At 53.1% G+C, this 21,693-nt stretch overlaps 5 protein-coding genes across 5 annotated transcripts; 4 read left to right on the top strand and 1 right to left on the bottom strand.

Annotated features, from left to right (window-relative positions):
- Window positions 1-248: 248 nt before the first annotated feature.
- MIND_01161100 (NAD(P)-binding protein) lies at window positions 249-1,775 on the top strand (the record flags this gene model as incomplete). The annotated part of the gene is made up of 7 exons (XM_037368134.1): window positions 249-599; window positions 649-671; window positions 721-806; window positions 858-1,009; window positions 1,059-1,102; window positions 1,156-1,410; window positions 1,439-1,775. The coding sequence occupies 7 exons, from the start codon at window positions 249-251 to the stop codon at window positions 1,773-1,775; spliced, it is 1,248 nt and encodes a 415-aa protein (XP_037215060.1).
- Window positions 1,776-2,606: 831 nt separating this feature from the next.
- MIND_01161000 (uncharacterized protein) lies at window positions 2,607-3,911 on the top strand (the record flags this gene model as incomplete). Its single annotated transcript, XM_037368133.1, has 9 exons — window positions 2,607-2,661; window positions 2,717-2,842; window positions 2,903-2,971; window positions 3,023-3,078; window positions 3,129-3,259; window positions 3,312-3,333; window positions 3,385-3,546; window positions 3,595-3,674; window positions 3,725-3,911. 9 exons carry the CDS (start codon window positions 2,607-2,609, stop codon window positions 3,909-3,911), a joined length of 888 nt encoding a protein of 295 aa, XP_037215059.1.
- A 1,816-nt stretch (window positions 3,912-5,727) lies between these two features.
- On the top strand, window positions 5,728-7,407 carry MIND_01160900 (uncharacterized protein; the record flags this gene model as incomplete). Its single annotated transcript, XM_037368132.1, has 5 exons — window positions 5,728-5,937; window positions 5,983-5,991; window positions 6,036-6,494; window positions 6,548-6,843; window positions 6,891-7,407. Exons 1-5 carry the CDS (start codon window positions 5,764-5,766, stop codon window positions 7,405-7,407), a joined length of 1,455 nt encoding a protein of 484 aa, XP_037215058.1. The 5' UTR covers window positions 5,728-5,763.
- A 1,667-nt stretch (window positions 7,408-9,074) lies between these two features.
- On the top strand, window positions 9,075-10,523 carry MIND_01160800 (uncharacterized protein; the record flags this gene model as incomplete). The annotated part of the gene is made up of 3 exons (XM_037368131.1): window positions 9,075-9,094; window positions 9,151-9,246; window positions 9,302-10,523. The coding sequence occupies 3 exons, from the start codon at window positions 9,075-9,077 to the stop codon at window positions 10,521-10,523; spliced, it is 1,338 nt and encodes a 445-aa protein (XP_037215057.1).
- Window positions 10,524-10,885: 362 nt separating this feature from the next.
- On the bottom strand, window positions 10,886-12,245 carry MIND_01160700 (NAD(P)-binding protein; the record flags this gene model as incomplete). Its single annotated transcript, XM_037368130.1, has 5 exons — window positions 10,886-11,294; window positions 11,345-11,506; window positions 11,558-11,762; window positions 11,808-11,890; window positions 11,950-12,245. The coding sequence occupies 5 exons, from the start codon at window positions 12,243-12,245 to the stop codon at window positions 10,886-10,888; spliced, it is 1,155 nt and encodes a 384-aa protein (XP_037215056.1).
- Window positions 12,246-21,693: the final 9,448 nt, after the last annotated feature.

The following is a 21,693-nucleotide window of genomic DNA, read 5'->3' as shown; positions in this document are numbered from 1 at the left end:
TGATCTGCGGCGACTTTTTCAGCGGCTGGCTCGACGCCGGTACGACGGAAAAAGAACGCAAGGCAAATGATGTTAAACTTTGTGGAGGCACACGCAGCGACAAGTAGCGCGTCATCGTCCAGGCTGTCAACGACGAGCTCCCATACTTCTGGCGGCAAGTGGGAGGACATGAGGAAAGGTTGGCCAAGGCTGTGCCTGCCTAAAACGGCAATCGGATGATCGTATCTGTCAATCGTGGCTCTTTTCCCATGACCACCACCACTGCTGAGCAAGCATCCGAAACTTGGTGCCCGGCTCATAGAGTACCGGAATCGCGCCATCGCACATACTCTCTCGCCAGCCATGCCCACCGTACGCAACGCCCGTCTGCTCTTCAACTCCGTCCCGAATGGCACGTCCCTCTATTCTCTCTCCGTCGTTGGGCTGATGAATTGGAAGACTACCCCATTCCGGGAGAGACCACTGTCTATGACGAGACGGAGCAAATCGATCTCGACACGATCCCGCTGAATGGCGGCCTCTTGGCCAAGGTATTGGTCCTGTCCGTCGACCCCTACCTTCGCGGCAGGATGCGCTCGCCAGAGAAAAAGTCGTACAATGTAAGCCGTTGGCGTTCTCAGCTTGCACCCAGCACTCCAATCGATATAGCTTCCATTCACGCTCGGAGAGCCGTGGGTGCTTTGCTAGTTTGCGGCTGACTGGCGGCTGATGACCCTCTAGAATTGTTGGATATGGGATCGCGGTGGTATTGCGCTCGGAAACTGAAGAGGTCAAACCCGGGCAGTACGTCCAGGGCCCCATTGTCCGTGAGTCACAACAATCCTTTCGCTTTTTCCACCACTAACGTTGGGTAAAAGCTTTCCAAGAATACGCCGTCTTCCCATCGCTCACTTCACTGGTCATCGTGGACAAGCACCCCCAGCTCCCCCTTTCGGTTTACATCGGCGCGGCAGGCATGCCCGGACAAACCGCATATGCCGGTTGGAAAGAGCATTCTGAAGTGAAGCCGGTGCGGGTAGTGTTTTAAGTGAAATTCCTCGTCTCAGTCCTTATTTTAGGGTGAAGTCGTCTTCGTTTCCACAGGTGCTGGACCCGTTGGGTCGTGCGTCCTTATCCCTTATGTTAACTTCTTTCACTGACCTTCGCCTTTTGCAGCTTTGTCATTCAACTTGCGAAAGCTGCCGGCGCAAAGGTCATTGCGTCCGCTGGCTCGGAAGAGAAGGTCGCATTCATCAAGTCCCTTGGGGCAGACTTCGCGTTCAACTACAAGACAACAGACACGAAGGAGGTCCTGGCAAAAGAGGGCCCGATTGACATATACTGGGACAATGTCGGCGGGGAGATTCTGGACGCGGCGATTGACGCGGCCGCTGTGAATGCCCGTTTTATCGTGCGTGTTTTGGTGCGTCTGTAGTTTGGTCTGACTCGCATCTTGCAGCTCTGTGGCTCGATTGCGGGGTATAACACCGGCCAGACCCCCATCAAGGCGCGTTCTCTCTCTCTCTCTCTCTTGCCCGATTTTCATGTCCTCTTCCAAACAGAACCTCGCGCAGGTCGTTGCGAAGACGCTGCATATCCACGGTATCCTCGTGTTCCGCCTATTCCACAAGTATGCGAAGGACTTCTACGCGGAGGTGCCCGCGAAGCTCGTCAGCGGGGAGATTAAGTACACAGAGGAGATAACGAAGGGGCTGGACAAGGCGGGGCACGTCATACTCGCGGTTCAGAAGGGGGAAAACAAGGCGAAGGCAGTGGTGCTTGTCGCTGAGGAGTGAAATACACAAGAGAATCGTTTTTGTTCTCCGCTTATTGAGTATCATCGATATATCATCCTGTTCGTACAGTCAGTACTAGTCCTTCTGGATCCGATTGTGATCGGTTATGCAAAAATTGCCATTCATCGCAACAATGGTCTATTGAAAGCCGGTGTTGGTCAAGTGTTCAGTCACTGTTGACTCGGGTATTGCCTGGTATGTGTAATATGTGCATGTATATGCCCGATGTCGAACGGCGACAGTAGCACCACGAGTTTTCTGCCAATTGCGCCATCATTTTGCGGCGGTTTGCTGTCCATCTTTTGAGTACGCTGTCCAAAGTTAAATGTTATCGATAGGTCTGACGATGGGCAAACACAATCAAGCGCCAATCTCAATCCGATACCGATATCGCGGCGAAACCCTTCAAAACACGGAGGTTGATAAGCCACCGTTCCCTGGGCAGTGTTGACTTGGTGTTGACTATCGCCATCCAACCTCCCGACATGGGCGGAAATGCCCGTGTTAGACCTATGCTCGTTGGGGCAATTGCCTGGATGAAGGCTCTTTCAAAGTTACTGGGTATGATAAGAGGGTTGAGCAACCACACTGGCCGTGTTGCGTAACTGCGTCTACTTTGGCCTCGCAACGACGCCAATAGTTGTGCCTGGAGCGTGTTTGGAGCCACGTTGGAGCCATCAACTTTTCTTGGGAATCCCGTGGTCCGTGCATCATGGCAATCATAATGTTTCGTAACATGTATGCCCCATTCGGCGCATGCCATATGCCAAACGCCGAGTATAAAAAAACGGCGACAGGCTTGCTCCGCAGCCACTCTCCTCCCTCCACACCATGACCGTCCACATCCCCGACGACTTCGACACGGTCTCCGACGCTGTCGACCAAGGTACCCGAGCCGCGCCGTCGCGCTTTCGGGCCCGCTGACGCGTTTCTTCGCCCAGTGAACATCCTGAAGGGGAAGCTGTGGGACGAAACGGCCGCGTTTGACGAGGAGAAGGACAAGAGCAAGTTCCGGCAGTACGACGACGCCTGCGATCGCGTCAAACGCTTTTACAAGGAGCAACACGGTTCGGATCTCGCTGCCCCCTCCCTGTCAGTCGTCTTGCCATTACTGAAGTAGACGCTAGAGAAGCAGACGATGGAGTTCAACATCCGAATGCGTGTCAACATGCGCCAGAAGGTGCGGGCACGGATGGGTGCGTGGCCTTCGAGTTACGGTTATTATATTCAAGTTGACCTCGTTCCAGGCATATGGGAGGCTATGGAGATGCTAAACACACTCGTGGACGACTCGGATCCTGACGTGGGTTGCCATTGGATCCCCCCTCCCGACTCTATTGACCTCGGGACCAGACTGAGCTCTCACAAATTGAGCATCTGCTCCAGACAGCCGAGGCCATCCGCCGCGACGGGAAGCCTGAATGGATGCAGGTGACCGGGCTCGTCCACGACCTCGGAAAGCTGCTGTATCTGTTCGGCTCGGAGTACGTGTCTTATCCCCATCTCTCTGGGCAGTGCACTGATCGCGAAACACAGAGGCCAATGGGATGTCGTCGGTGTCAGTAAAGCCTCCTGCTCCTTCTCAGCCTGTTTCTGAACCAAACCTCAGGATACCTTCGTCGTCGGTTGCGCCTTCTCAGACAAGATTGTCCTTCACGAATCGTTTGTCAACAATCCCGACTCGCGGGACGAGGTATATTCGAGTGAATACGGCGTCTACAAGCCGCATTGTGGTCTGGATAATGTCATGCTGTCCTGGGGCCATGACGAGGTGCGCGATATTGTTAAATCCCCTCCACGGAAAGTGACATTTTCATAGTATTTGTACCACATCCTCAAGGAGCAGTCGTCGCTCCCGGAGGAAGGCCTTTGGATGATCCGCTACCACAGCTTCTACCCGTGCGTCGTGCGTCTGTCTTTTGAATGACTCACACGCAGATTCTTCACAGTTGGCACCGGGAAGGGGCGTATTCCCATCTGACGAACGCCAACGACGACCGCGCGCTTGCCGCTGTCCGGGCCTTCAACCCATACGACCTCTACAGCAAAAGCGACGGTGCTCCTTCCGCAGAGGCGCTCAAACCGTATTACCAGGGGCTGATTGAAAAGTACTTTAATAAAGTTATAGAGTGGTGAGGCAAGAGACAGTTTGTCTGCGCTAGCGCTGGGCGCTATACTTAGATAATATCCTAGCACTCTTGCTGTAATTCGTAATATTGTCATATTGAGCTGCCGCTAGCGATGCTCAGGCGGATTTGATTCTCCGATCTAAAGTACGGACGTCGGATCCCATTATAACAACTTGATGAAAAATAATGCCAGAGCTATAGGGCGATACCGAATGCCGAGGTTTAGGGGCACATCACCATTGTTTGCCCACTGGCAACATACGTGGTGTTGCAGCTATTTAACACAGCGCATCCCATCGAGTGCAAGTATTTTGATTTCGATGTACGGTTGCCGACCAACTTGAAGGGCCTCAACCGGCAGCACTGATTCTGTGAGACTGAGTCGATGGAATAATCCAACACGGCAGTTTTCGAATGCACAACCACAGTTCGGCCGAAGTTCTGCAATAGCAAGTAATGCGCAAGACAAGTCTGATATCATGATCGGTCGGGAATCGGGATTTTCCCGAAGAAGTTCTGCTGTTGGCTCTGTGAGTCTGAGTCATGCCGATCGATGGACAGTGGCATAATACTCCCGTCTGCCCCGAAGCGCGACTGCCAGTGCACTAAGGGCCTCCGAGTCCATTAGCCGCCTGCAACGTGCAACAAGACCCCAGTTTACATTTATTCAAGTGTACAGGCTGCTCCAATGGGCAGCGCCGTAGTTTCAGCAAATAATGGCAACCTGGCGGCAGTGGGTAGCATAAAGAGGGAGCGGCTCGCTGCTTTGACCCTCATCCTTCCAGAATCAAGTGAAATGTCTAGCCAGCAAGCACCTCCTGCTTCTGATGCACGAACCTACATGGCGTGCTTAGAATGTCGAAAGCAGCACATCAGGGTGAGCTTCGGATACTCGTTACGATTCCTGAAGTTGACTGTAGTCTAACCATTTCAGTGCAAACCAACCTCGAGAGCGGATCATGTCTGCGCGCGCTGCGAGCGCAAAGGACTGCGTTGCGAATATGTTCCAGTAGAGCCGGACACCGCAGTCAAGAGAAGAGGCCCCCAGTCTAAGGGTCGCGCGCACCCATACAATAGTTCGTCGGCAGGCATGTCAGAGGAAGTCCATCTCGTCAATCCATATCCTCGCCAACAGGAGTCTGTAACTGGGGTTGCACCGGTACCACCAGTGGGCTCAGCAGGATATCATCGGTGGGGCGAAGTTCCGGGTTCAGGTTACGCATGGCCAGGAGGGCAGAGCCAAGGACAAATGCAAGAAGGACAAAATCCCAGTCCACAGGCTTGCCAGTGGGGAGCGTTTTCGGCACGAGAGGATCAAGTTGTGTGGAATGCTCAAGCAGGAGCTGACTATTCAATGCCGACTGCATAGTGAGTCCCAGATTGGCAATACGACGGCTAAATCAGGCTGAATCACGGCCAGTTCGTCGAATGCGGCTGAATACCAGCCCCAAGGAGGTCATTGGCAGCAATCGTGAGTGAATACTGAGAAATAGGGAAAACCTGATTAATTGTCAGGATTCAATGGGACGATACTGTGGTAGACGCAAACTATCCGAATGTGTGGCCGCCTCCGGCTTGGGCAGGGTCTTCAAGTTCGGGTCGCCATCGCGAATGACCGAGTACTCCGAATCAGCCAACCGCCCGGTGGTCAGTCATCTACTGTGTAGAATGAAAGCCGCAGAGCCTTCCTTGTAGGATAGGACCGGGTAGTAGAGAATTAGCATGTGCACATGTTGGTCAAGACGAAAGAAGTGGCCGGTGTGACCGTCGGGCATCAAATCGTAAGCGACACACGTGTGTGATATGAGTCAGCTTTCTTGTCTCACACCACATGGCGGTTTTTCCTGACGACCACCTCGATGCTGCTGGTCATGCTCGGACAGCTATTCCCTGCTTCATTGCTGCTTTTATCCTCCGCCAAAACCAATAGTGTCACCACTCCCTCGACGATATCCAAGTCATGGGGCGCGTACACACCCTACTTCGCCGTTGGAGCGTATGAGCCCCCACCAAAGCAGTGTGTTATTGAACAGGTGCGTCGTCCGCATGAGGTGTCCTACTTCGGCTCATGCTCTTAGGCTCATATTGTATGTGCTGCTTAGCTACCAGAGCTCCCTCTAACTCGACAAAGCTGGAACGCCATGGAGCCCGTTTCCCCACCTCGGGATCTGGCGCATCTATCAAGGAAGCAATCGAAAAACTGCAGAAGCCCGCGACCTACAATGATCCGCGCATGAAGTTCTTGAAGAACTTCACTTATTCGTTGGGAGTGGCCGATTTGGTACCGTTTGGCGCATTGCAGTGCGTCCTCTACTATTCATTTGATCACCCCACCGTAATGGTCATAGGTCTCGACTATCGGGGGCGCTCGTCTACCATCGCTACCGAGAACTTCTCAGCGCTGACAACATACCCTTTATACGAGCCTCGAGTGGACAGCGAGTGGTGGACAGTGCGACGAATTGGACCGCTGGTGAGGCGTCTGTCGGGCTTCCCTGTCCTCATGAAGAGTCTTATGAAGCACGCAGGGTTCTCTGCGGCGAGCCAAGACATCTATAAACCAACTCTCAATGTTGTTCTGTCTGAAGCCGTTCGTTTACTATCCCTCTGCTTCGATGAGTAGAGCTGAAGGCTCGTATCAAGGGGAACGACACCTTGGACGACAATGGCTGCCCTAATGCCGGATCTTCGGACACCCAAACAGCAGCGTGGCTATCGATATTCGCTCCAAGCATCACTAAACGACTTAACGCTGGCGCGCCGGGAGCGAATCTCGTCGATTCGGATACGTATGCGCTCATCGCGATGTGTGCATTCCACACCGTCGCGACAGCTCAAGGCAGCAATCTGACACTATCTCCCTTCTGCGATTTATTCGACAAAGGAGATTTCATGGACTTCGAATATGCAATGGACTTGGACAAATATTATGGCACCGGGTGCGTCGTTACTTTCTGTTGAGTATTTGCAATTGACACCCTGTTAGCTATGGTGCGTTCCTTGGCCGCGTCCAGGGGGTAGGATACATCAACGAACTCATATCTCGCCTCACCTCTACGCCGGTCAACGACTCTACACAAACGAATACGACGCTGACCTCTAACCCGGAGACTTTCCCGCTCAATCGGACCATCTATGCCGACTTCTCACACGATAACCAGATCATTGCGATTTTCACTGCAATGGGACTGTTCCGCCAGCAAAAAGCCCTAGACCCCACGAGCAGGACCGCAGAGAGCGGACGGACGTGGCTCGCGAGTCATCTGGTACCGTTTAGCGCAAGAATGACAGTTGAGAGGCTATTGTGTGGGCCAAAGGAGCACAAGACGAAGAGCGTGAGGATATTCGTCAACGACGAATTACAGCCCCTGGAGTTTTGTGCGGGAAGCAATGCTGATAAACAGATGACAAGGGCGGGCATATGCAAGTTGGAGAGGTTTTTGGAGAGTCAGAGTTACGCGAGGAATGGAGGTGAGGGCGAGTGGGATGAGTGTTTTACTTGAAGTCAGTAGCGTGGACTCTACTAGTAGGAGAAGCTACAGCTCGTTGTCAACATACATACATCCCTGCAGATCAGAAGTAGCCGATGCCATCGGTAACCGGTTATATTTGTCAGCCTCTCAATCTTGCCTCTTCCCCTCATCATGTCTGACGAGCGCCAAGAAAGCTGTCTTCCTCCTGAACTCGAACGGCGGATCTTTGAGATAGCCGCGGCGGTGTACCCTGAGATGCGGTATCCGCTCCTCTTTGTCGCGCGCCGCGTGTCGTTTTGGTGCGTGAAGCCTGTGTTCACTGTTCATCGTGTTTCTCCTAAACCAACTATTTGCTAGGATGGAGTCTGTGATATACCACACCCTTGAGTTCACTGACACCACGCCCTCTCCTTCTCTTGCCCTCAAGTCCCCATCGTTCTTTGCAAGGACAACCCGCTGTCTCGTATTGTGCCGCAACGACACCGCAGCAAAGATACCGGACTATACCAAGATACTCCAGCTCTGTAACGGGGCGGTTGGGCTGGCGCTTGGAGATGTCCCATCCGAGTCATCGTTCTACAACACATTCTTTGCACTGAAGAAAATTCGGTTTCTCGCATGCTACAGCAACGCGCTGCGCTGCCCGGGCTCCCTCGACACAGCCACGATGAAGCGGCTCATCGCCGCCAAGCCCATATTCCATGCGCTAACACATTTGGAGATTTTCGACTCCGGCATACCTCTGCACATCGCCGAGTTCTGCAGCTTGATGCCACAATTGACGCATCTGGCACTCGTCGACTGCCGTCATTCAACCGGCGCCCGTCATCGTCGGTCGTGGACGGTACGCATGGGACTCCTCGCACGGTGCCCGGCGACTGCGCGTGCTAGTTATACTAGCCATCGAAGAGGCAGAAGACAACAGCGGGGCGGGGGAACCGCAGATGACGGCCCATATTCCTCGCGATTTGACGGACGACAGGCTCGTGATACTGCGCTACCGCTACTGGGCTGAAGGCGTATTCCTGTGTTGGAACTTCTGGGACGCGGCAGATGAATTCGTGGAGAGGAAAAGAAGGTGTGAGGTCGACGGTAAGTGCTTTCAGCTCCTCTCGCTTTGTTTTCGAGCTGAACAAGAGTTCCCAGAGCATTCGTTCTTCACTGAAAGACCCACAGACCAGTGGGAAAAACGAGACACGGTTTTGGATTGAAGATTTCACAACCCAATATTTCCGCGTCAACGATGAATGAACTGGATCTCTGTCGCCCCAAATGTGCTAGGATTTTGGGGAACACCACCACTCGGCACTCGCCATCACGTTCCATCAAATTCGTGAATCGCCGTCACAGTGCCGACCCATTGTGGTGATATACTTATTTCACGCAAAGTCACAGTCTGGGTCACAAACTCTCCCACTTTCCTTCCACCTCCTCATCGAACCAAGTGTCCCTCTATTGCTATGGCACGCGATGCCCAACCCACAGCGAAATCTCGAGCCAAAAGGACAAATGTATGTGACTGGCGCGCGATCGTTTCATGCCACCTACTGACGGGAGCACAATAGCCCAGAGGCCATGATTCAGCCATCTGTATTAAGTCTGGACAAGCCGATCGGCCATATAAATGCATCCTCTGTCCCAAATGCAGTAAGAGGGCGATGGACATCGAACGCCACTACAATACGAAACATCGGACAATGGCGGAACAGCGAGATTTGTGAGTTTCCTCTGTCCTTGCCACCCAGATGGACAGTACTGATTTATATTCGGTAGAGGTCTTCTCTTCAACTGCCCCTACTATCCCGAATGCGACCACTCCATTTCTATCCACCAAAAGTCGAACATGCGCAGTCATCTAAGAAGCAAGCAGTGCGTCGTTGTATCTATTCTATCTAGTTTCCCGTAAGCTCACGCTCGAGCGCAGTGGCGAAGGCAAACTGTCTTGTCCAGAGGACTCCTGTGACTACGAGACCGTCGATAACGCCAATCTCACACGACACCGACAGAACAAGCACGGGTACGAGCCTATCCGCAGAGCTGAGCGGGACGATGGTGGAGACCGACCAGCGAAGCGCGTTAAAACGAGCCATAAGATTGCCCAGGGAAGCATCTCTCCCCCCGAATCAACTGGACTCGACAACTTGCCCTTGCCACCCACCCTAGCTGCACCAGCCGTTCACTTTGCGCCACTGCCAGTGTACCCCAACTCTGAATCCGAATATCATTATGCCACCACTGCCACACCGTTCGGTGGCGCCGACATTCCTCGCGCCGCTATGCACAGGAACACGCGCCCGCCGCTTCCGTTCCGACAGTCCGACTCGAACATGGTTACTACCAGTGGCGCAATCGCGACAAACGCGCCATTGGTACAACAGATTCATCATTTTGGAACCCCAGGACCCGCATTCCACTCAAATGTTCCCGATGCACCACAATTCATTGACACCTGGCCGATGACCTATACAGGACATGCTTCTTCTTACCCCTTCGAGCCTGAAAACGTTTCACAACCTGCGGCACCTCCTGTTTACGAGGATGGAGCTTGGACTGGTGCAGGCACGGTCGTTATTCCCCAACCGCAAAAATGGATCGACCCCCAGTCCCAGTGGCAACTTTTCGCTCCTCAGGGACCCCACGACGGTTTCGGTCCACCCTGTACGGTCGCCCCTGAGGACTTCTTCAGGAACGCGTACCTTACCAGTCCCTTCGTCGAGCTCCCTGCGACGGCCATGGGTAGCGGACTCCCGAGCTCTTCAAGACAGTCGGCGCTACTAGTAGCCAGGGCGACACCCGTCCCGGGCCACGATGCTCGTGCCACGCCTTCTCCTCACCTTGCTCAGTTGAGCGGGAATGCCACGGAGTCCGACGAGTCTTTAGTTGCCTTCCTGGCTACGATATCTGACACCAGGCCCGCGGGCAGTCATTGGCAGCAACCGGAAGTCCCTCAGGAAAGCGAGTTCCCTGAATATCATGACCTGGCTGCCACCGCAGAGACACTACCGTCTGCTACCCATACCGGCCTGCACCACTTGGACGATGCGCATTATTTGTGGAGAGCCGGTCCAGGCGGCGATTATGGTGTTGGTGATATCACGAGCGGTGACCAAATACCGGCTGTTCGCCTCCAGGGAGGGGTGTATTGAAAATTCTCGTTCTCGTTCTTTTGCTTTGCTTTTTGTCTGCTTTCCTACTTTTACTATGTAAGTACCATCATACCACTAGTATACTCTATGCCTTGCTGTATAATAAGTAGCTCCTGAAGTCGAATTAAAACCATTGTGGCTCCGAGTCTCGATCCGCGTTATTGAGGCCAAGACTCTCCTGTATCAGACACTGTTTCTACTAGTGGTAGATAGCCGATTGACAAAAAATAGACCGGCATTCAAGTTCATCGTCAAGCCGTTGACGGATTGCTGTGACGACTTTAATTCAAGTTCAGCGATATTCCCAAGATATTCGGAGTCTGCCAGTGGATACAAATACGCTACTTACACCAAGTTTCTATCTATTCTTCCGCAACGATGATGACCGCTTTTGCCTTGTTTGTTCCCTTCTGCACAGCGAGCAGGACGTCCCCGACCTTGTCCAACCCGTAGCTCTTTTCCTCAGTATACTTGATCTCGCCACTCGCGAGCTTTGCGGGGACTTCGTCGTAGAAGCGCTCGGCATAGATCGGGGCGAGACGCGCGACAGCGACACCGTACAGAGATAGTGAGCGGGCGTACGCCATGTTGAGGTTCTTGACGGGGACGTAGCCTGTGTTGTACCCTGACATCGCGCCGCACAACTGAGGAATAACGGTAAGCACAGCAAACAGTGCATAGTAGGCTGTAGCACGAACCAAAATGCGTGCATAGATGGCCGTGTTTTCGAGGGTAACGTCAAGAATATCGCCACCCACGTTGTCCCAATAACTATCCAGCAAGGGTTCGTCAGCTGTGAATCCATACAATCCGTCACTCACATATCAACGGGACCCTCTTTTTCAAGCACCGCCCGCGTGTCCGTCGTCTTGTAATTGAACACCACGTCCGCTCCGATAGATTTCATGAACGCGAGTTTCTCCTCCGTGCCCGCAGACGCGATCACCTTGAGGCCCGCTTGCTTTGCGAGCTGGATGACAAAACTTGCGAACGATGAGTATCCATAAGTCCGAATGAAATGAGAGCCAACGCACGATCCCACCGGTCCCGCTCCCGTAGTTACGAACAGCACCTCCCCGGCTTTGGCGCCCGCGTGCTCTTTCCAGCCGCCATATGCCGTTTGTCCCGGCATTCCAGCGGCTCCGACGTAGACGCTCCATTGGAGGTCTGGGTGCTTTTCGATAATGCGAAGTTGCGCACTAGGAGGGAAGATAGTGTACTCTTGGAAAGCTGGGAACCCTACTCGTTAGTTCATGGTCGGAGAAGAAATGTCCTGTAACGCACGAATGAACCCATAGACATGCTTCCCCTCCGGTAAATCAGGCACTTCTGAGCGCACAATGACGCCGACACCAAACCCGTCGATCCTGAGCAAGAGTGCGTATTAGCGTTCGTAGCAAGGGCAAAAGTAGGAGGCGAAACATACGGCTCTCCGAGCTTGTACCCCTGCGAGTTGCCGCGACGCGATGGATCTTTCGCCTGCGGGTCGCGCATGCGGTTGCGCAGGAAGGGGTCTATGGAAAGAACGAGAGTCTTCACGAGGAAGCCGCCGTTCAGCGCCACAGTGGCGGTATCGATCTGGGCTGATTCATCGTAGACGGTCGTTTCGCCCGGAATTGGGTACTCTGCGGGCTGTGAGCGATTCAACAGAAGCGTAGAGTTAGCCAACTTGCCTTCAGGGTACGCGTTGAAGATGACGCGTCCGTTGCGAACGGGTGCCATGGTGGTAAGGGGCAAGGAAGTCTGGCAGTGGATGTATACCAGCTAGTGGCGTTACTAGATGACGCCTTTATCACGCGTTCCCGAAAGAAGCTTCCGCCAATTCTGGCCATGGCTGCGTCAGCTTCGGGCTGCTCGTCATCGGGGCGGGATGCCAGATGACGGGAAGAAAAGAGATGACGAATAGCCGACGATCGATTAAGTGTCAGATTGCTGACACTAGTAACTACGGGAGTTCGGGAATCACACCAATAGGCCCTGAAGTAGGATTTATTTATGATAAATAGTGGACAAAAAAATGTACATTTTCACAACTTGGAACAATAACTAACAAAACTCTAGAAAGTAGACTTGATTTGGGGCATATATTAAGTCATCAGATTGGACTGAACTCAGAGCCAATATTAACTGACAATTTTGTGGGCCTCTGCGTTTCAACCTTTATTGCTGTTATAGCCCCTGTCTCGCTGACCATAACTTTGTGGCAATGATTTGCAACCAACAAATGCACCAAATGTGTCACAAGATATGAGACCATATATATCAAAAATCTGGGCCAGCACCAAAGTGTACCCAATATATTGATATCAGAAATAAGTGACAAATTGCCATTATATATGACAAATTGGGGTAATAATAATGTGACACTATTTTTTCAACAAATATCTGGGCTTGAATAATGTGTACTTATTGTTTACAAAACATGGTCAAGAATGGGGTAGTCATAATGTATGCAATATTTGATACTATGACATAGAACTTGATTTCTTGTAAATCAGATACAATTTTTGTAACTTTTATTGCACTGATTTTATTGATCTAACTACTATATACGGATGGGTCACGCGACAAAGTCGCGTCGTCTCTGAGAACGCCTGGGTCGAGGCTACTTTTGACATGAGGATAGGCTCGGGCGCTCGCATTGTTGGCCCATTGTTGGTCGCATCTGATGCAGTAGAAGTAGAATTTCCCCTGCTCGAAGGATTTGATGACGGTTCGGGCAGCAAGGTCATTCACCCGTGCTCCCGCACTGGACTGCTGGCCCTGAGGGATGTTGCCGTTCTTTTGGCATCCTTCATGTTCTTCAGTGCACATTTTCAGCGTTTTGAGAATCTTCGGCCGGACGGCGGTCTGCTTGACAGGCTTTGATGCCTCAGCTGAGTCGTCATCGATCTCCATTGCATCGGAAGCCTGGGAGAAATCCATCTCCACTGGGCCCGGCATCTGCGAAGATTCCGACCTGTTAGCGGACGAATGTGTGAGCATTGACACGACGCACCGTGGGTTTCACATGTCCACCCTCTGGGTCCTCCCTCATCTTGCACTCGTAGGCCTGCAGCTCCTTCCAATACCCTGTCCAAGCTTGAAGCTTGGGGCCCTCAACACGCGTCTTATACGGCCCAAAGACGTCGTCCATCACCTCCTCAGTCTCGACAATGCCCCAGTCATCCGTGAGATAACGATTGGAAGCATCATGTAGCTTCTCGAGCTGTTCTTGCATCAAGCCCATTGTAGTGTGTCAAGAAAATTTTGACAGCCGCCTGTGCCAGCTCATGATCCGGTCTGTCATGCTGTGACCCACCGTCACCCATGTAGTCTTTTAAATTTAGTCATAGAACAGCCTGGGCAGCTAGATTTATCAGGCAATCGATATTTCCTGCTTTCCTGCCCCTTCTGAAATAATTTCCCACAAAAAAAGTAGGATTCATACAATTGATACATGGAGGACCGGCAGTATATATGGTACCGATCACGTATCATACCTGCCATATCGATACAGGATTGATACATCCCCGACACTATCCTCCTTGCCCCCCGTTCCTGGCTGCAGAGGGGACGATACATCCCTTGCAGGCCAGGCACTACTCCTAACCTCCTAGCACTCCTCCCAATTCCTTGGTGTCGAGTTGGGCTCGGCAATGGCTCGACACATCGTTCTCGGTCACGTGATTCCCTGTCATGCTGCGTGTTAAGGGTTACCGACACCAGCGCCAGAGCTGACAGGCCGGGTCTTGTCCGTGACATCACCGCCTCCCTAGGAACGACTTGTCTTGAGTTGGCGTGGCTCGGTCGCCCCGGTTTCTCGGGTTCTTTGACTTTAGCTCGTTCTTCCATTCGCAAATTCCATCCAACCCATAAGCTTAAGCTAAGCTTCGGCTGCGCATTTCAATCTCCCCCAGCTTCTGGTGCCTCGTGGCGTCCAGAGATCGCTTCTTCCTGTCCGTCAAGTGTTTCACCGTGATCACATGCGCAGGTGTATTGGTGTTTCCAATTTAATTTTGCATCCTTTGTTCGTATTGGTTGTGAGTAGGCTGTGCTGCGCGCCTCTGTTGGGTTCGATATAGAATGTGTTCGTTCTTTTCATATAATAGGTACGGTCAAATATGACCGAACAGTAGTCCGAATGTAAAGTCCGAATGAAAAGTGATGGGAATCTGTTCGTGACGTCCGAACAAGTCGTTTGCATACCGACTCATAGAGTCGGTATGCACCCTCCTCGTAGCGTCCGAACACCTCATCCTTGGCTAGCCCCTATCAACCATGGTGCTGCGCATCAAACGACGATCGCTGGCTCCTCTTGTTTGCCTCTCTCATCCCATCTCCCATGGCGCACCGAGCTCAACCGTCAAAAAAGCCCAAGAAGAAGAAGGACAAGACAACTACCAAGCGGCCATCAAAGCGGGCCCGGGCCACCGAGGAGGAGGAGGAAGGTGAGACAGAGGTGCCGATACCAGAGAAGCTGGAAAAGAACCCGTGTGTCGCATTCACCTCCATCTAACACAAGTTCTTATGCTACAACAGGTTTGGGGAAGACCCCGAGAAGACCACCAAGTTGCTAAGCCTCATAACCGACAATGAGGATTGGAGGAACAAGCTCTTCCCGCCCCCTGGCCAGAACGCGTCAACAGAGAAAGGTGGTGGTCTGTCTGCATCATCCGTGCACTGGATGCTGGCCAAGGCACTCTGGGGCGAAGACCACAATGCCTATATCAACTGGCTTTCGGGACATACAAGAAAAGCCAAGGAACGTGCTGCTGTCGGCGATAGAGTCAAAAATCGGCTGAAAAAGTTTGTCCTCCACTCTCGTTGCTCTTCCCTCATGACAAAGCCCAGGCTCTGCGTCCGTACAAGCGAAATACAAAAGGAGATGAAGCAAACGGGTGCGGGGAACCAGATGACCAAGGAGGAACACGACAATCTCCCTCAAGACGATGAGCGACGCTCTGCGTGGGGTGCGTCATTTTTCATTTACTTCTATCTACTAACTACCATCTACAGGTGCCAAATTGGACACTTTTCCATGGTAGTGGACCATGATAGACCTCATTGGGACTCTAGGGTGCTGTGAGTTGAACGTGTTTCGAAACAGTTTCGAAACCGGTTTCGAAACACGTGTGAGTTTTGAAATCGGCCAGGGGTCGACCCGGTTTCGAAACCGACACGTGACTCCGGGGACCGGCCCATGGCTTCCCAGATACCTGCACCACCCCATCGGCAACGGATGCCCTGGCCTCGCCCGGCCAACTGAGGCCGTCACCGAGCCATCGCTGACTTCCGCGGAGTTCCCGTCGCCAAGCTCAGTTGGCCTGGATTCGGACCGACTGGAACCATCGCCGGCTACGAGCGCCGGGTGGTCCGGCCCCGGTAAGCGGCCGGTTTCGAAACTGTTTCGAAACATGGGGTGTTTCGAAACTGTTTCGAAACAGCTGTGAGTAATTCCTCAGGAATTACTCACAGCACCCTATGGGACTCGACCTAACTCGCAACCTGTCGCCATTGGCAACAGCACTTCGACGGATTTCCTGTCAGTCGATGATGGGACTGAGCACTCTGACAGTGCCCCGCCTTTGCACGATTCCGATGACGACGACAATAACAACTCTCGGAACGAGAAGGACTCCGACGATAAGTCATCTGATGACGACGATGACGACGCAGAGATTGTGGAGTTGTCAACGGAGGAACGGAAGCGTAAACGAACTGGGGCACGGCCATCTCCCTTCACACCAGCAAAGGCAGCAAAAGAAGCACAGCCTGTCCCTGCAGGGAAGAAGGGTAAAGCGACGGACTTGGGCACGATGGTAGAGCAGGAAAACGACACCTACAACGAAAACAACTCAAGCTGGCCGATCTCGAAATAACCGCCGATATCGAGCGCAGTAAGGCGAAGGCTATCCATTTGAAGGAGGTGATGGGCCGGCAGATGGAAATGAAGCTAGAGCGGGAGAAGCGGAAGTCGACAAATGAGAAATTTGAGCGGAAAATGAAGTTGTTGGAGGCGGAGAGGAAATTCGGGCCCGATGCAGTGCGGAGTATGTTCTCCGAAGAATATAAGCAGGTCGACATCGACACCTCGGGCTACAGCTCCACGTCCAACTCTCTCCATGGTTCGCCAGGCCCGCCGCGCCTCTCATTTGGCTTTCCCTCCGGATCGGAGGGTGGACCAGAGACCCAAGATATGTTTTCTTCCATGAATGGGTCATTGGGACTGTACAACTCTGGGGGAAATTGGATGTAGTAAACCGACGGGGGCGGTTCTTTCACAATCCGCCCCCGGACGGGAAGTGGCACCCTGTAGCATTCTATTCCAAAAGCTTAAATGATGTCCAGCGCAACTACGAAATCCACGACAAGGAGATGCTCGCGATCATCCGCGCACTCGAGGAGTATAGACACTTCCTCGAGGGCGCTGCGCACCCTGTCGAGATTTGGACTGACCATAAGAATTTGGAGTACTTCAGGAAGACGCAGCACCTCAACCGGAGACAGGCCCGCTGGTCCCTCTACCTCTCCCGGTTCGACTTCACGCTGCACCACAAGCCCGGCCGCGACATGGGCCGACCTGACGCCCTCTCTCGGAGACCCGACCACGGAGTCGATTCCGACAACTCTGACGTCGTCCTTCTGCGGCCCGAACTCTTCCACGTTCGCGCACTCGAAGGTGTTTCCGTTTCCGGCCCTGGTTCTGAACTTCTTCGCGACATCCGTGATGCCCTCTCCGGTGAGCCAGACTTGGAGGAGCCCGTCGCACTAGCGGCCCGGCAACTCCTAAAGGTCCAAGGTCAAGCTCGAGGCCCCCGCTCCTCACGTTCTGAAGAGTGGGCCGTCTCCGGCGGTCTTCTCCATTTCCGAGGAAAGATCGTCGTACCAAAGGACAAGGACCTCCGGAGACGCATCATCGAGCTCTGCCATGACACCCGAGTCGCCGGACACGCAGGTCGCTTTCAAGACCCTGGAGTTGGTCTCCCGGAACTACTGGTGGCCTCAGATGTCTCGCCATATCGGCCGGTATGTTGCGACCTGTGACTTGTGCTGTCGCACCAAGGCACTCCGGAGACTGCCCCACGGAGAACTGCACCCCACGGAAACGCCCCCGGAACGCTGGCATACCGTCTCCGTCGACTTCATCGTAGAGCTTCCCGAAGCCCATGGGTATGACGCTGATGAGTGCGGAGTGGGGACAGCAAATGAGCTCTCTAACTAACCAAACCAACAAAAACAACCCAAACTCCACTTGTCGTAGAGAGAAAGATGTATAATGTCGAGTAGGAAAAGTCACAAAAACCCAAAAATCGTCAACTCCTTGTGCGAGTACAGGCCCCTGTGAACAGAGCCTTGGCACAGATGTGTAAGGTTGTAGGGTAGATACGAAGTTTCTTGCGAAAAACATTGATTTGTCGTGCCCCAAAAGCGTACTATCGACGAAACTCAGCAATAGAGAAGCGCCAATACGATGCCCGGAGAGTTTATACTCGTTGGATCAGGACTAACTGCCTTAAACCCTCTGAGTTGTCTCGAGTCAGGAACTAACTGCCTTAAACTCTCGACCAGCAACCGAAACCCAATAAACAGCAACCGGAACTCTTGTATTCAGCAACCGAAACCCTCAACCAATAATCCTTCCGACGCAATAATACTATTTCAAAGAGCTAGCAAGATAGATTGACGAGCTAGATCCCCAGATGCACCTAGTAGAGCGGGGCAATCCGTGAACCTGCCAAATACAAAACAGAGATATAAATACTAAACAGAAATTGATAGAATCAGGGAAAATCTCGAGTAAGAAAAGTAGTCCATGTGCATAATTGTATAGGTATCGTTTCGCCATACGGCCCAGAGTCGAAAATCCAGGTCCAGATGACTGGTATCGCGTGTATTGGAGTCAATAACCTGTGTAAATCTTCCGTGTTCGCGACCATCTAGTTTTGCTTGTGAAGAATCCCTCGATCTTGAGTAGGATAAGTGGATAGCTCTGCTTCCCAGCTTTCGATTGACACCCATAACTCGTGTCTTGTGCATATGGCCTCAGCGGTGGTTGTCCCAACTCTCCTGGCGCATTTCCAATGTTCAGATGATCTGTTCCTCGACAGTGTTTTAGAGTCGCCGTTGATCACAGGTCCAGGCCCCAATCAATTGAGTAGGTTTTCGCCGTTTAACCGTCCCTTGGCACTCTCGATCCTCCAGCATGATCCGAAACCACGTTCCAATGATGTCAGTCGTCGATGCCAACAGAGATAGGGGTGTCCCTTATCTAGGAGAAGTCGATCTCGAGTCTCCACTGAGCGCCAAACCGAATATGCCTTTTTAGAATACACTCCCTTTGGGTATTTTGCATAGAATTGGATAGATTCTAGCGTAGAACGGGCTCTGCGAACTTTTCCTAGTCAAGATTTTGGAATCACTGAGAGCGACTTGATAGATTTTGACTGGAGTTTGACTGGTTCTTGTGCAGGTTATTCCCTAGTTGACCATTCGGGACTCATGTCAACTCTGAGACGTGCGCTGAGCAACAAAATCGACAAAAATAGTCATTTCCTGGTCTGTCCCAGACTGCGGCTTATCAACGCGATCATGGTCGTCGTTGACACCCTCGGAAAGCGCGCCCACTTCTCGGAGTGTCATACGACGGTCGATGCAGTAGGGGCAGCCCGCCTCTACTACCGGAATGTCTGGCGGCACCATGGGACTCCGGAGAAGTACGTCTCCGACCGCGGCTCGCAGTTCATCGCGGACTTCACCCGAGAACTTTGGCGTCTAATCGGCATCAAGCCAGCCACATCCACCGCGTATCATCCACAGACGGACGGTCAGACAGAGCGTCAACCAGGAGTTGGAGCAATACCTGCGGATCTTCACCAACTATCAGCAGGACGACTGGGATGAGTTGATTCCGGCCAGCGGAGTTCGCTTACAACAACCATGTTCACTCCTCCACGCAGCAAGTCCCCTTCATGACGGACACGGGACGGCTTCCGCGCATGGGCTTCAACCCGGAGTCCGTTCCGCTATGGAGTCTGTGAATGAGTTCCTGACTGGATCGCCACTGGTGTTGCTGAAGCCAAGGCCGCGCTCACTAAGGCCAAAGAGGAGTACAAGCGCTACTACGACCGGAGACGCACTCCGTCTCCGGAGCTTAAGGTTGGCGACCGTGTTTGGCTAGATGCCTCTGACATCAGGACGACTCGCCCCTCGGAAAAGTTCTCCCATCGCCGCCTTGGACCGTTCAAGATAGTCGCGGAGATCAGCAAAGGTGCCTGCAAGCTCGACCTCCCTCCGCGCTACTTGAAGCTCCACCCGGTCTTCCCTGTCGTCAAGCTCGAGCTCGCCCAGGACAACCCCTTCGACGGACGCCCCGGCTACGACCAGCCCCCTCCAGACCTCGAGGACGGAGTCCCGGAGTGGGAAGTAGAGGAAATCTTAGACGCAAGGGTGAGGTATAAACGGCTGAACTACTTCGTCAGATAGAAAGGCTACGACACATCGCACGACCAGTGGGTCCGCTTCGACCGCGTCTTGGCCCCGGAGAAAATTGCGGAGTTCTATCGTAAGTACCCTGGCAAGCCACGACACATCGCCTCCGCGACCTTCGACTCGATTCCGTTCCGGTCTATGCATCGAGACGCCGCATTCAAAGGGGGGGGGTGATGTCAGGGGAACCTCCCTTTCGGCCCGGAGACGCGCCCGATTCCGGTCCGATTCCGGTTCCGACTCCAGTCCGGCCCTCCATCTCGCCCGCACAATCACCGATCCGTCAACGCCCTCCCAACGGTCGCCCTGGGACCTTGCCTGCGACGCCGCCCAAGCCTTCTGTGCCCGACAGCGGCAGCTACGGACAAGCAGTATATAGTCAGCTCCCTAGCAGGCGGACCCTTAGAGTTTCTTCTCTTTGGATCCTCCCCTGCTAGGTCAGCTTCATTTGTATTTGCTTACCAATGTTCACGCTTTGGATCCTCCCCTGCTAGGACCTTGATCTCAGGCCTCCGGGGTTGCCCTTACAGCGGCGGCTTCGGCGTCTCCCCAGGTCCATTTCTGGTCTTTCTTGGTGAGCGCAAAGAGAGGCTGCGCGAGGGCCGAGAAATCCCGAATGAACCTGCGGTAGAAATTAGCAAACCCCAGAAACTGCTGGACGTCCTTCTTGTTTTCGGGCGGAGGCCATGCGGAGACTCCGGCGACCTTAACGGGATCCATTTTGACGTGGTTGTGAGAGATGATAACCCCCAGGTACTCGATCGACGATTTCTCGAAGTCGCACTTCTCCTTGCGAAGGTACAGCTTGTGCATTCGGAGTCTCCGAAGGACTTCGCGGACGATCTTGCGGTGCTTACGGAGGTCCGAATGTGCGATAAGGATATCGTCGAGGTAGATCATAACGTCTCCTGAAACAATGAGATCCTGGAAAATGTCATTCATCATCGTCTGGAAAGTCGCGGGGGAGTTTGTCAGGCCGAAATACATCACCAAAGGTTCGAACAACCCTCGGTTAGTCCGAAAGGCCGCCTTCCACTCGTCTCCTTCTTTAATCCGGACGTTATTGAAGCCCCAACGAACATCGAGTTTAGTGAAATAGCGGGCACCCTTGAGCCTGTTGATAAGGTCATTAATCAACGGGAGGGGGTACCGGTTCTTAATCGTCATTGCGTTGAGGGCGCGGTAGTCCTGGACAAACCGAAGTCCTCCGTCCTTTTTCTTAACGAAGAAGACGGGGGAAGCCATCGGAGATTTTGAAGGGCGGATATGGCTGGTAGCAAGTCCCTCCTCGATGAACTCGTCAAGTTCGCGCTGTTCAAGGGGGGAGATCGGATACACCTTGCAATTAGCGGGCTTCGCGTCGGGAACGAGTTCGATAGCGTGGTCCCAAGCCCTCCGCTCTGGTAACGTATCGAAGGACTCCTTGTCAAAGACGTCTTGGAACTCCTTGGCCCAGTCCGGAATTTCCGAAGGCGGGGGGGCCGAGTTACGGGCGAAGGGCCTCTGCAAGGCGTTGGGACACGGTGCTCCCAGCGCGAATCTCCTCGATTGGGCGAAAGGAGGTGTAGAAGATGCGGTCGCCGTCTTCAAGATGCTCGTCGTCGTCGAGGTCTGGCGAGGGACTCGGAGGGTCCGAAGTAGCTCCGAGTTCGTTGTCAGCATCGTCTGGACCGGCAATATCGATAGCGCAAACGGTGGGGAA

The sequence above is a fragment of the Mycena indigotica genome (genome assembly GCF_014461135.1).
Source record: "Mycena indigotica strain 171206Taipei chromosome Unknown Mind.scaff0011, whole genome shotgun sequence".
NCBI lineage: Eukaryota > Fungi > Basidiomycota > Agaricomycetes > Agaricales > Mycenaceae > Mycena > Mycena indigotica.
Note: the sequence above shows the minus strand (reverse complement) of the source record. Positions and strands in the feature narration are given on the sequence as shown.